General features: G+C 45.4%; 2 protein-coding genes across 2 annotated transcripts; both read left to right on the top strand.

Annotated features, from left to right (window-relative positions):
• The first annotated feature begins 1,100 nt into the window (after positions 1 to 1,100).
• On the top strand, positions 1,101 to 2,126 carry LOC142251577 (P2Y purinoceptor 4-like). Its single transcript, XM_075324507.1, has one exon. The coding sequence runs from the start codon at positions 1,101 to 1,103 to the stop codon at positions 2,124 to 2,126; it is 1,026 nt and encodes a 341-aa protein (XP_075180622.1).
• Positions 2,127 to 3,510: 1,384 nt separating this feature from the next.
• Positions 3,511 to 8,130, top strand: LOC142251576 (P2Y purinoceptor 4-like). The gene is made up of 2 exons (XM_075324506.1): positions 3,511 to 3,910; positions 5,762 to 8,130. Exon 2 carries the CDS (start codon positions 5,780 to 5,782, stop codon positions 6,836 to 6,838), a length of 1,059 nt encoding a protein of 352 aa, XP_075180621.1. The 5' UTR covers positions 3,511 to 3,910; positions 5,762 to 5,779; the 3' UTR covers positions 6,839 to 8,130.
• Positions 8,131 to 13,285: the final 5,155 nt, after the last annotated feature.

Genomic DNA, 13,285 nt, shown 5'->3' with positions numbered 1-13,285 from the left:
CCATGATTGCCCTGTATTTAGCTCCATCCATCTTCCAACCACCTCTGACCAGCTTCCCTGCCCCTGCTGAAGAAAAAAGCCTCCCCACAGCAGGATGATGCCTCCACCATGTGCGACGGTGGGGAGGGCGTTTTCAGAATGATGTGCAGGGTTAGTTTACTGCCACTTTTAGTTCTCCTTTGCTCTCATGTGACTGGAGCCCCTTCCTTTCCCACTGCTCGCTGTGCCTCCTACATGGCTTTTTGCAAATGGGACTTCTTATGCCGTACAAATATATCTTTCTTCTTGCTGCTTTTCCATAAAGGGCAGATTTGTGGAGTCTACGACTAATAGCCATCCTGTGGACAGATTCTCCCTCTGAGCTGTGATCTCTGCGGCTCCTTCAGCCACCATGGACCTCTCAGCTCCTTTCTCATTAGTGCTCTCCTTCGTGGGATGTCAGTTTCGGTGGCGGCCATGTCTTGTATGTTTGCAGTTGTATTGCCCTCCTTTCATTTTTGGATGGTGGATTGATCAGTGCTTCGTGAGATGTTCAGAGTTTGGGCTATTTTTACATTTTTTTTTTTAACACCCAAACCCTGCTTTCCTCTTCTCCACTTTATCCCTGACCTGTCCGGTGTGTTCCTTCGCTTTCCTGATCCTCTTTGATCATTAATGTTCCCAATCCTCTGAGGCCTTCACAGAACAGCTGATAAGAAATTACACACAGGTGGACTCAATGTACTAAGGTGACTTCCGGAGGCAATTGGTAACTCAGATTTGTTTTTAGGGGTATCAGAATACAGGGGGCTGAATACAAATGCACATCAAAATTTGCAGATTTATAATTTTATAATTTCCTTTACACTTCACAAATCCTTGTACTGAGTGTTAAAATCACATAAAATCCCAATAAAATACATTTGTTTGTGGGTGTAACATGACAAAATATGGAGACGTTCATGGGGTATGAATACTTTTTCAAGGCATGTACATCCTGTATTATACTCCAGAGCATGTATTACATATGCTGTGAGAAATCTGCTGTTAAAATTATACATTAAATTGTATTATTTTTGTCACTTTTGCCTAATTGACGTCATTATTTTTCACCTTTTAGAATGCTGAACATTTCTGGAAACGTCACCACCTGTCAACCTCAATCCATTAGCATCGTCATCCCAATCTCCTTGAGCTTCATCTTCTTCATCGGTTTTGTGCTGAACTGTATTAGTTTGTGGATATTTTGGTTTCGGGTAAAAGAGTGGAACTCAACAGTGATTCTCCAATTCAACTTAGCCATCTCCGATGCCGTCATCGCCCCGGCAGCTCCTCTGATCATCATCTACTCCTTGACCGAGCACTGGACCTTCGGGACCTTCCTCTGCCAGTTGAAGGTCTTCCTCCTCAGCACTCATATGTACGGCAGTATATATTTCCTCATGTTAATCAGTATTCACAGATATTATATGGTCGCCCACAATGTTAAAGGAATGTTCTTGACCAAGAAGACTTTCACTTCGAGATTCTGCCTCATCGTCTGGATTTGTCTCCTCTTACAAGGAATTCCGTTCTTCTTCGTCCTGAACACTTCTGAAGTTCACGGAGTCACGAAATGTCTCAGCATCCACCAAAACGATCAGGCGGTTTTATTTTTTGTTTGGAACTGGGTCATTCTCTTTTTGGGTCTCCTTGTTCCTTTCATCACAACCTTGGTCTGCTACAGCCTCTTGAGTCGATATATCCTCAAGGTGAACCCTATGAACACTCTCACCAACGTCATGGTCTCTAAGTCTGTCCAGACGATATGTGCCTCCTTAATCATCTTTATCATCTGCTACATTCCGGTGCACATCACCAGGACCATGGGGGTCACCATCATCTTATTTTTCCCGTCCATGTGCTCCTTACTGGAAAAAGTGGAGGTGGCCTATTACATCACATGGATGCTATCGGGAACCAACTGCTGTATGGATCCTATAATTTATTGTTTTGCTTCGGACAGATTTAATTACACGTTTACGAGACAGTATAGCTTAAGGCAAAGTCGAAGACGAGACAGTAAAGAAAAAATGGATGCCAGCTTGAGAAGATCATCACCAGGGTCTTCACTTGGGGACGACAAAAACAGGTTGTCCCTCGCCTAAAAAAAATAACTAATGGAAATAATGCTGAATACACACCCAGGGATCACAGGTCTGAAATTTAGGAAACTCGGAATGCTCTTACTTGCTGATTGCGGAGGGAATAACAGCTGGGACCCCCTTGGTTCCCGAGAATGAAGACAGTCCCTTCGACAATGACTGGAGGGATGGAGGGAAGACATAGCCAACGCAAATCTAATGGAGCTTTGAATCAGTGAGGGTCTCAGAGGTTAGACCCCTAGCCATGTCTGCTAAAGGAATCCGCACCGTCACATTTACAATTAACAAAATTTTGCACAGCCGCCTCATGTGACTCAGGGAACGTCATAGACTATGTTTGGAGGGGAAAATTTAACGCCGCGTTTTACAGTTATTCCCCAAAAAACTGTTTCCATTAAAGTCAATGGAGCTGGAGCTACAGGTCATTAATAGGAGCTGTGATAGGTTGCTATAGGCAACGGAGGACATTCAAAGTATAAGAAGCTTATGTGTGAGGTAATATGATATCAGTGGAGAGACAAAGAGAGGCAGAGAGAGGTAGACTGAGACAGACAGACTGAGACAGGGATACAGAGGCAGACAAAGAAAGAGACAGACAGTAAAGGGAAAGAGACAGAAAGACAGAGGCAGACAGGGAAAGAGACAGACAAAGGGAAAGAGACAGAAAGACAGAGGCAGACAGGGAAAGAGACAGACAGAAAGGGAAAGAGAGACAGAGGCAGACAGGAAAAGAGACAGACGGACAGAGATACAGGCAGAGAGAGACAAACAAACAGAGGCAGACAGGGAAAGAGACAGACAGAGACAAGGACAGACAGGCAGGGAAAAAGATAGACAGACAGAAAGGGAAAAAGACATACAGACAGAGACATAGGTAGACAGGGAAAGAGACAGAAAGACACAGGTAGGGAAAAAGACAGAGAAAGAGGCAGACAGGGAAAGAGACAGACAGAGAAATACAGACAGAGACAAAGGCAGACAGGAAAAAAGACAGACAGGGACAGACAAACAGGGAAAAAAACAGAGAGAAAGAGGCAGACAGACAGAGACAGACAGAAATGGAAAGAGGCAGACAGGGAAAAAGACAAAACAGAGCCAAACAGAGAAAGAGACAGATAGAGAGAGACATACAGAAATAGAGAGAGACAGAGTGGGAGAAAGACAGACACTTAATTACTATCCCGGGCAACGCCGGGTACTACAGCTAGTAATTTATAAATCAGGTGGATACGGGATATGAAATGAGTAGACTGTCGTCCAGCTTCCTCTGATCTGATGACAACCTCTTTTAAAAAAAAAAAAAAAAAACAGGTTTCTGTCTCTCACAAGCAAAATACATTGTGTCTTGAATAGGGAATTCCGTACACAAAATCCCCACTATCGGTGACATTTTCATGTGTAGACATCAGGGTGGGGGTCACCACTACAGGAATCTGACTTGCTAGGGAGAAGAAAAGCATCAAAATAAGCAAAATATGTGGGACGGGGGTCTGAAAGATGAGCAGCAGCTTGTAAGGTATTTGACAGCTTGACAGTGTTTTTGAGAGTAGAATAAGGTTTACTGAAATAATCCTATAGATAAGTAGCAGAACCGTTCTTCTCACTTCCCCCAGCAACAGTCCTTAAGATTTCTGCATTTTTACTGTGTCTAGCATTTTTATTTTGTCTGTGACTTATAAAAACAGGAGGGACCAGTAGATGGGACTTACTGTGCATTACATCCAATGTGGTACAGATAGCTTCCTGCAGCCGTCAGTGTCAGTCACCTTTGGAAGAGCCGTGATCAGGTCAGAACTTTATTTCATACATCGCCACAACTTTTTCTTTTGTCTCTTACACAACTTGCTAAAGAAAAATAATAATAATTAGTGCTGAATATGGATGAGATTTAGCTTGTTATTAAGACGTTGTGCAAACTCGAACTATGATTGTTTTACTATATTTAATATGCAAATAACTGACAAATGGAGAGATTATAAAAATTAAATATAATTATGTTACTATTCTCTTTACTTATTTCACTCTGTTTATTACTCTCTGTTATTGACAGTAATGCAGAAACATTAAATGAGGTTTGGTATATCAGTGGGCACTGCTTCCATATAATTTAAAAGGCTATAAGAGTACCGTAATGGGCACGGCTTCCATGCCACCTGAAATTCTACAAGAGAACTACAGTGAGCACCACTTCATTGCCATATGAAAGACAACAATGGAACTGTAGTGGGGTCTGTTTCCATGCTATAAGAATATAAGGAAACTTTAGTGGGTTCTGCTTCTATGTTATAGTAAAGAATACATAGGGAACTGTAGTGGGGTCTGCTTCTATGCTACAGTAAAGGATACATAGGAAACTGAAGTGGGATCTGCTTCTATGCTATAGGAAAGAAGACAGGAACTGTAGTGGGGTCTTCTTCTATGCTATAGTAAATAATACAGAAGGCACTGTAGTGGGGTCTGTTTCTATGCTATAGTAAAGAAGATAGAGAAATTTCTATGCTATAGTAATGAATACTGAAGGAACTGTATTGGGATTTGCTTCTATGCTATAGTAAAAAATAGAGAGGGAACTGTAGTGGGGTCTGCTTCTATGCTATAGTAAAGAATAGAGAGGGAACTGTAGTGGGGTCTGCTTCTATGCTATAGTAAAGAATACAGAAGGAACTGTAGTGGGATTTTCTTCTATGCTATAGTAAAGAATATGGAGGGAACTGTAGTGGGGTCTGCTTCTATGCTATAAGAAAGAATACAGAAGGAACTGTAGTGGGGTCTGCTTCTATGCCATAGTAAAAAAAAAAGAGAGAAACTTTATAGAGGGGTCTGCTTCTATGCCATAGAAAAGAATATGGAGGGAACTGTAGTGGGGTCTGCTTCTATGATATAGGAAAGAAGAAATGAACTGTTGTGGAGTCTGCTTTTATGCTATAGGAAAGAATACAGAAGGAGTAGTGGGGTCTGCTTCTATACTATAGGAAAGAGTACAGGGGGAACTATAATGGGAGCTGGTTCTATACTATAGGAAAGATTGCATAGGGAACTGTACTGAGGTCTGCTTCTATGCTATAGGAATGAGTACAGGGGAACTATAATGGGGGTTGGTTCCATGTAATAGGAAAGAACACAGTGGGACTGTAATGGAGTCCACTTATAGGTCATGAACACAGCCCCTAAAAATTGCTATAGGAAATATTTTCATGCCAGGTGAAAGGCTGCCTTGGAACTGCAATGAGTATCTGCCTCTGAGCCATGCTAAAGACTACTGGGAAACCACAATAGGGATATTTGTATGCCATATACCCTTATTCACTAATTTGGAACATACTTTTTCCCTTTTTTCCCTTGACTACCTTGTTATGCAGTGTATAACTGACAAACCTTTGTCATTTTAAACCTTGTACAAATTGTGAGACTTTTCTTACACAACATTCATATCCTGCACATGTATCACACGTCGTTACGCTAATTTCTTTTGTAACTTCCTGGCAATTTTGCCTTTCTTGAATTGGGAATTCTCAAGTTCAAGAAATCTGAACTCTATATTAAACCTTGAGTTCCTACAAGATTAATTAAAGGGGCTAAAACTCGGGGTGGCTGGTAGTCCCTTACACACTGTGTCATCTGTGTATTTAATTTTTCAGCTTAAAACAACGGTCGGGATGTTGAACACGTCTGCAAATTTTACCGGGTGTGAGCCTCAAGAGATTAATCCCTTCATCCCAATCTTCTTGAGCTTCATCTTCTTCATCGGTTTCGTGCTGAACTGCATTAGCTTGTGGATATTTTGGTTTCGGGTAAAACAATGGAACTCGACTGTGATTCTTCAGTTCAACTTGGCCATTTCCGATGCCATCATCACCCCGGCAGCTCCTCTGATCATCATCTACTCCTTGACCGACCACTGGACCTTCGGGACTTTCTTCTGCCAGTTTAAGGTCTTTCTCCTCAGCACTCACATGTATGGGAGTATATATTTTCTTACTCTCATCAGCATTCACAGATACTTTTCAGTCGCCCAGAGTGTTAAGAGAATGGCCTTGACCACAAAGACATTCATCACAAAACTTTGCATTGGTGTCTGGATTTGTCTCCTCTTACAAGGAATTCCGTTCTTCTTCGTTCTGCAGACTTCTGAAGTTCACGGAGTCACAAAATGCCTCAGTTTTCACCAAACCGAGCAAGCGGTTTTATTTTTTGTTTGGAACTGGGTCATCCTCTTCTCGGGTCTCCTCATCCCTTTCACCATAACCTTGGTCTGCTACAGTCTCCTGAGTCGATATATCCTCAAGGTGAATCCCATGAACACTCTCACCAACGTCATGGTCTCCAAATCTGTCCAGACCATATTCGTCTCCTTAATAATTTTTATCATCTGTTACATTCCGGTGCACATCACCAGAACCACGGGGGTCACCATCACCTTGTTTTTCCCGACCATGTGCACCTTGCTGGAAAATGTTGAAGTGGCCTATTACATCACATGGATGCTATCGGGAACCAACTGCTGTTTGGATCCCATCCTCTACTGCTATGCCTCGGAAAGGTTCAAGCACACATTTACCGGTTGGTGTAGTTGTCTCAGCCGGCGTGGAAGAGAGGACAAAATCACAATGGACAAAACTCCAAGTAATCAAGTAGAATCCACGTCAGGACAACATGGTCCTCGGCCAACAGCAAGCACCACCGACACAGGAATCTCAGTTGGGGTGGAGAAATAACTTTCAAACAACTTTAGACCTTTCCACCGAGTTGGACTATCAGATGACAGATTACGAGAATATGCTTTCTAACCGATTGGGGAAAATGTACTAAAAATCGAGCCAAAATTCTGACTTCGTTTGGACCAAAACCAGAGGACAGGTTCTGCACCTGATTTTTTATGTGTTATTAATATCTTATCAATAAGCCTAGTGTAGTGCTGGCGTCTCTGCAATACACTAGCCTGGCCGAGTTGTGGCCTTCCCTTGCCCTCTGATGCCTCTGTCCCCTCCCCGTCCCTGTACATGCCACACAGGGTTCCTGGGAGTGCACCTAAACGAGTGCGCGCACATCAGCCCTTCTCTTAAAAGCCTGGTGTGCTATTTCCAGGAAATGTGTACTTAAGGCATCCTCCCATTTGGGGAGGTGCCTGCGCAATACTCCTATAAGTCAGTCAGTCTCCAGTCTGCTACCTACGGTAGCTAGTTGTCAGGTCCTGAGCTCCTGTCCCATTATCCCTGTGTCCGTATCCAGTACCTGCCATCCCTACCATTCCTGTCCGTACCCGCCTCTCTAGCCTCCCTCAGTCACTCTGCCTGTACCAGTCTATCCCTGAGCCTGTCACCTGCCCTGGGGGTCAGCTGCCACAGTCCTGGTCACTGGAAGTAATAATAATCTTTATTTCTATAGCGCCAACATATTCCGCAGCGCTTTACAATTCAGGAGGATCATATACAAACAAGTATAACAGTTATAGAAATACAATATTTAGAGGGGAAAAAAAAGAAAAAACACAACCCTGCTCGTGAGAGCTTACAATCTACAAAGTGGTATTTGTTGTCCGCCTCGCGGTGGGCGTTTAGTTAAGCCCCTCTCAATAAAGGGTAAGCCCGGGGTCCCCCTGAGGTCTACTGGGTCCACTACACCGACGGTTAGCGTTACAACCAGAGGAAAGGGAATGTGGCTGATTTAGAAAGTGGGGATACTGTCAGATTTGAGACACTGCATTGAATAATTGTACAAAAAAAATGGTAAAATGTAATAAATGATGTAAAGTTAGACAATAGTTTCCAAACCTGCACCAAACATTTTAAATATATATGTATATATGTAAATGATATATATTGTATATGTTAAAACTGTCGGGTCTCTAGCTATAATTCCCCAGGATTCCCGGTCAGACCATGCTGAAGAAATATAGGACCTGTAAATAAATTATATATTTAATTAAAAAATAAATAAATAAAAAAAAAGTATCTGTGACGCCGACAAACTGAGCTCTGCTGCATCCGAGTAATGGAGAAATAGAGATTGCCTTTACTCAATATGGATTGTTTTCATTTTCATTTCCTTTTTCTGGATTTCTACAAATGACTGATCCTCGGTTTGTGGCCTCATTTGTAACAAGGTAACACCGAAATGGAATAGTTCCTATTATACACAGAAACCTTCATATTACATAAAACGTCCAGATCCATTTATAGGGAACTTCTATCTTTCGATGTAGCGAGGAAATATAACACCCGGTAATTTTGTGATTTATCTTGATTTCTCCCTATGAAACCACAAACCAAGATCTTTTTTATTTTACTTTCTTAGAATCTTATGTTATATAGTTCCTCTGTTACTACTCCTGGAAATCTAATATATAAAGCTGTGTGTGTGTGTGTGTGTGTGTCCGGGATTGGCATCCGCACCGTCGCAGCTACAGCCACAACATTTTGCACACTCACACTTCTGGACCCCGAGAGCGTCATAGGCTATGTTTTGAGGGGAAATTTTAACCCCGCTCTTTACAGTTATTCACCAAAAAACCTGCCTCCATTAAAGCGAATGGAGCTGGGAGCCACAGTGCAGCCAGAACTTCAGAAGAATGCGCAGCCACGCCTTTATATGGAATGTTAACGTGTCACAATGCAGCCAGGGAAAGAGACAGACACAGACAGGGTAAGAGACAGACACAGATAAAGAGACAGACAGACAGGGAAAGAGACAGACAGGGAAAGAGACAGACAGGGAAAGAGACAGACAGGGAAAGAGACAGACAGGGAAAGAGACAGACAGGGAAAGAGACAGACAGGGAAAGAGACAGACAGGGAAAGAGACAGACAGGGAAAGAGACAGACCGGGAAAGAGACAGACCGGGAAAGAGACAGACCGGGAAAGAGACAGAATGTCAGAGACAGACAGGGAAAGAGACAGACAAAGAGATAGAGAGAGAGACAGAGAGATATATACAGAGGTGGAGACAGACCGAGAATGGGAGAGAAACAGAGAGACAGTTACTATCCCGGGCGTTAATACATTCTATTTATACATTCTATCACGGGAATGTTAATACATTCTATTTTGTTAACAGCAGTTATTAACCCGGGCGAAGCCGGGTAGTACAGCTAGTATATAAATAAATGGACACATTCTGACATTGATCAGCGTCATCAGTCTCTGTGGCGTACCCCTTTAACATGCGTGAGACACAACTCATTTCTACTGGCAAAAGCAGAGGAGCTGCTCAACAAGCCAATGAAGAGGTTACAGGAATACAATCTATCGACAGCTTCTCCATTTCTTTTCTGTGAGAAATGCAAATGGTAGAGTGAATTAAATCTTATACTAATAAGGCTATGTGCACACGCTGCATCGTTTTCTGAGTGCATCTTTTTAACACAAGCGATTTCGGTATTGCATTTATTAAAGGAGAAACAAAATAAGATAGGATAGGATATTGATAGAAAAAATAGAAAGAATATATTGAAAAGATAGAAATAACAGAATAGCGGACAGCTGTTTTGTTAATTATTTTTTGGTAAAAAAAAAATGAAGTGGGGTCCCCCCTCATTTTTCATATCCAGCACAGGAACAGCAGCAGCTGCAGGCTGCAACCCTCAGCTGTCTGCTGCACCTTGGCTTGTTATGACAAATAGAGGGGATCTCATGCTTTTTTTTATTTTATTTATTTAAAAAAAACATAGGGTCCCCCCCATTTTTCTAAAACCAGCCAAGGTGCAGACAACTGGGAGCTGATATTATTAGGCTGGGAATGTCCATTGATATTGGCCCTTTCCAGGGTAACAATAGCAGCCCGTAGTCACCCCAGAAGTGGCACATCCATTAAATGCACTAATTTTAGCGTTAGACCCAGCTCTTCCCGATTGCCCTGGTGCGGTGGCAATCTGTGTAATAAGGAGTTAATGTCAGCCCACAGCTGTCACTAAGCCCTAGATTAGTAATGGGAGGAGTCTATGAAACCCCCATCACTAATCTGTAAGTGAAAGTAAATAAACACAAACACCCAAAAAAACAGTTATTTGAAAGACAAAAAAAGCACCCTCTTTCACCACTATCTTAATGCCAAAAAAAACACCCCTGCAGGGCTGATGTAATCAATACGAGGTCCCACGACGCTTCTAGCACTGCTACATCTGAAACTCACAGCAAGCGGGATAGAACATGACTGCCCGCTGTGAGGTTAAGGCAGCGACTGAAGTGAGCCGCACAATCAGCGGTGACGTCACGCAGGTGATTTGCAGTCACAGGTGGAGGACTCCCAGCTGTGGCCGTGGCTAACCTGAGTGATGTCACCACTTGTCACAAACCACCGGGGGGTCACTCAGAAATCCCCCGCGCTGGCTACCAGTACGTCACAATCGGGGGGTAACAAGTGGGGTCACCCCTCCTTTATACCTCCCGACCGACAGACAGAGCACGTGACGCGCTCTCTAGCGCCCCTCTTATAGTCAGGCCAATTATGGAATTGCCCGACAATAAGCAAGGAGGCCGCTATACTACTTATGCCGATTATTGAAGGGTCCCCGGTGAGAGTAGGGTATATATTCCCCCGACCTCCGCGGGCGGAATATATAATATCTTCCCGAATCTCACTGGCCTCCCCACAATAATCCTTGGCACAACTCGCTGCCACCAACCGCTTCACGGTAACTATTAGCCGAACACACAGACGTGGGATTCAAGATCGAGATAACAGAACAGCCCAAGATTAATTATATAATTTAATCGCCTAAAGCACACTAGAAACTACAATATATACAATAGGGAATCTACAGAATATACATATGTCAGAGTACAGTTACAGATAAAGCATGGTTTACAAACAGGTATGCAATTCAATCAGTTACCTTGTGCGTCTGGCCACAGGGGGGCGCTGTAGACCAGGTTTCCAGGAACCCTCTCACAGGTCTTTCCCAACCAGGCCCCCGAGCAGAAGAACGCTGGAAAATGGCCGAAGTAGGGTTATCAACCTGGGCAGATCCAGGTCCCCTCCTACCTTAGTGACCTCACAGGGAAGCACTGCCACTCCCCCTGCATGGATCAGAATTATCCAGCAAAGGGGATTTTGGCTATAACTTTGCCTGGGAGCGTCGTAGGCAGACGCCAATGCTCTCATTGTGACAGTTATGAATTTAGCTACAGAACGAGGGGACTCATGACCTGTCTGCCAGTTCCCCATTGGCTGATATCACGCCTGGGGCATTTCCCAATGTCCTGTTCCCATAAAAAGGGGGTGCCGGCATCGTCCACATGCGGAGACACCATTTTTATGGTTGCCATATTTATCGGAAATATGGCTTGCGAGATATGAACCATTTTTTACTGGAGTCGTTCTGTCTGGCTATTTCCAGAGCCTTGCTAATTAGATAGCAGCTCCTACTACAGGGTGACGGCAGGGAGTCATCCTGTGTCCATTGTCCCTAAGCCACCTCATTTCCATATCACAGGACATGGCCATGGATTTGTTGCTAAACCAGTTGTGTGAAGGGAAGGGGGGGGGTGACACCAGGAGAGGGCTTCCTGACATGACTTGAATGTCATGATTTATCGTCATATCTCCGGATTTACCTCACACCTCCCCCCTTTTGAGGGCGCTAGGGGGCAGCACACTCCGGTGTTCCCCCGTGCGCCCGTCCGCGACCTCCCCTTGTCGGGACAGCCCGTCTGCGTTACCGTGGTCACGGCCCCTTTTGTGGCGAATGGTGAAGTTGTATTGCTGGAGCGCAAGGCTCCATCGCAACAATCGCCCATTCGTCCCAGAGACGGTGTGCAACCAGCTGAGGGGATTGTGGTCCGTCTCCACGATGAAGTGGCGCCCGTATAGATAGGGTTGCAGACGCTGCAGGGCCCACACTATGGCCAGGCACTCCTTCTCCATCGTGGAATAGGCAACTTCCCTTGGTAACAGCTTCCTGCTCAGGTACAAGACCGGGTGCTCTTGGCTCGCAGAGTCCACCTGGCTGAGCACCGCACCGAGGCCGAAGTCACTGGCGTCGGTCTGTACTACAAACGGCCGCGTGAAGTCGGCTGCCTGTAGCACGGGCGGGCTGGACAGGGCGTCCTTTAGGGCCCGGAAGGCTGTCTCGCAGTCCATTGTCCAATCGACTGCAGAGGGCAGCTTCTTCTTGGTGAGGTCCGTCAAGGGTTTTGCCAGGCTACTATAGCATGGAACAAACCTCCTATAGTACCCAGCGGTCCCCAAGAAGGACATCACCTGCTTCTTGGTCCTGGGGGTGGGCCAGGATGCGATGGCTTCCACTTTCTCAGGCTCGGGCTTCAGTGTTCCCCCGCCTACCCGGTGACCGAGGTACTGGACCTCGCTCATGGCCAGCTGACACTTTCCCGGCTTGATGGTCAAACCTGCCCGGTGGATCCGCCTGAGCACCTGTGCTAGATGCTCTAGGTGGTCCTCCCAGGTGGGACTGAAGACGGCAATGTCATCCAGGTACGCGGCCGCGTACCCTTCAAGTCCCTTGAGCAGGGTGTTGACCATCCGCTGGAAAGTGGCAGGGGCATTCCTCATCCCGAATGGCATCACCGTGGACTCGTACAGTCCAAATGGGGTAATAAAGGCAGAGCGTTCCCTGGCCTTGCGAGTCAGGGGGATCTGCCAATATCCCCGGCTCAGATCCATGATGGTCAGGTACTGAGCCCCGGCCAACTGATCGAGCAGGTCATCGATGCGTGGCATTGGGTACGCATCGGCGACCGTGACAGCATTGAGCCCCCTGTAGTCCACGCAGAACCGAGTGGTTCGGTCCTTCTTAGGGACGAGGACTACAGGCGAGGCCCAAGCGCTGTTGGATGCCTGGATCACCCCCAGCTCCAGCATCTCGTCAATCTCCTGGCGCATGTGTTGCTGCACCTCCAGGGAGACCCGATATGCTGAACGCCGGATCGGGGGATGATCCCCAGTGTCCACGTGATGGACAGCCAAGTCAGTCCTTCCGGGCTGGTTGGTAAACAACCCCCGGAAGGGGTGTAGGGTGGCCCACAGCTGGGACCGTTGGTCCTCCAAGAGCTGGTGGCCAACCTCCACATCCTCAATGGATCCGCCTGCCCGGACCTGGGCTAGCATATCCAAGAGGGTTTCCGCTTCTCCCTCCTCGGGCAGGTTGCACACAGGGAGTGCACATGCCTCCCGCTCATGATGTGCCTTCATCATGTTCACATGGAAG

This window comes from Anomaloglossus baeobatrachus, chromosome 9 (genome assembly GCF_048569485.1).
Source record: "Anomaloglossus baeobatrachus isolate aAnoBae1 chromosome 9, aAnoBae1.hap1, whole genome shotgun sequence".
NCBI classification, from domain to species: domain Eukaryota; kingdom Metazoa; phylum Chordata; class Amphibia; order Anura; family Aromobatidae; genus Anomaloglossus; species Anomaloglossus baeobatrachus.
The sequence above is the reverse complement of the archived record's forward strand: the minus strand, read 5'-3'. Positions and strand labels throughout refer to the sequence as shown.

Coding starts and splice junctions, on each gene's coding strand:
- LOC142251577 (XM_075324507.1), top strand. CDS start 1,101: ATGCTGAACATTTCTGGAAACGTCACCACCTGTCAACCTCAATCCATT.
- LOC142251576 (XM_075324506.1), top strand. CDS start 5,780: ATGTTGAACACGTCTGCAAATTTTACCGGGTGTGAGCCTCAAGAGATT.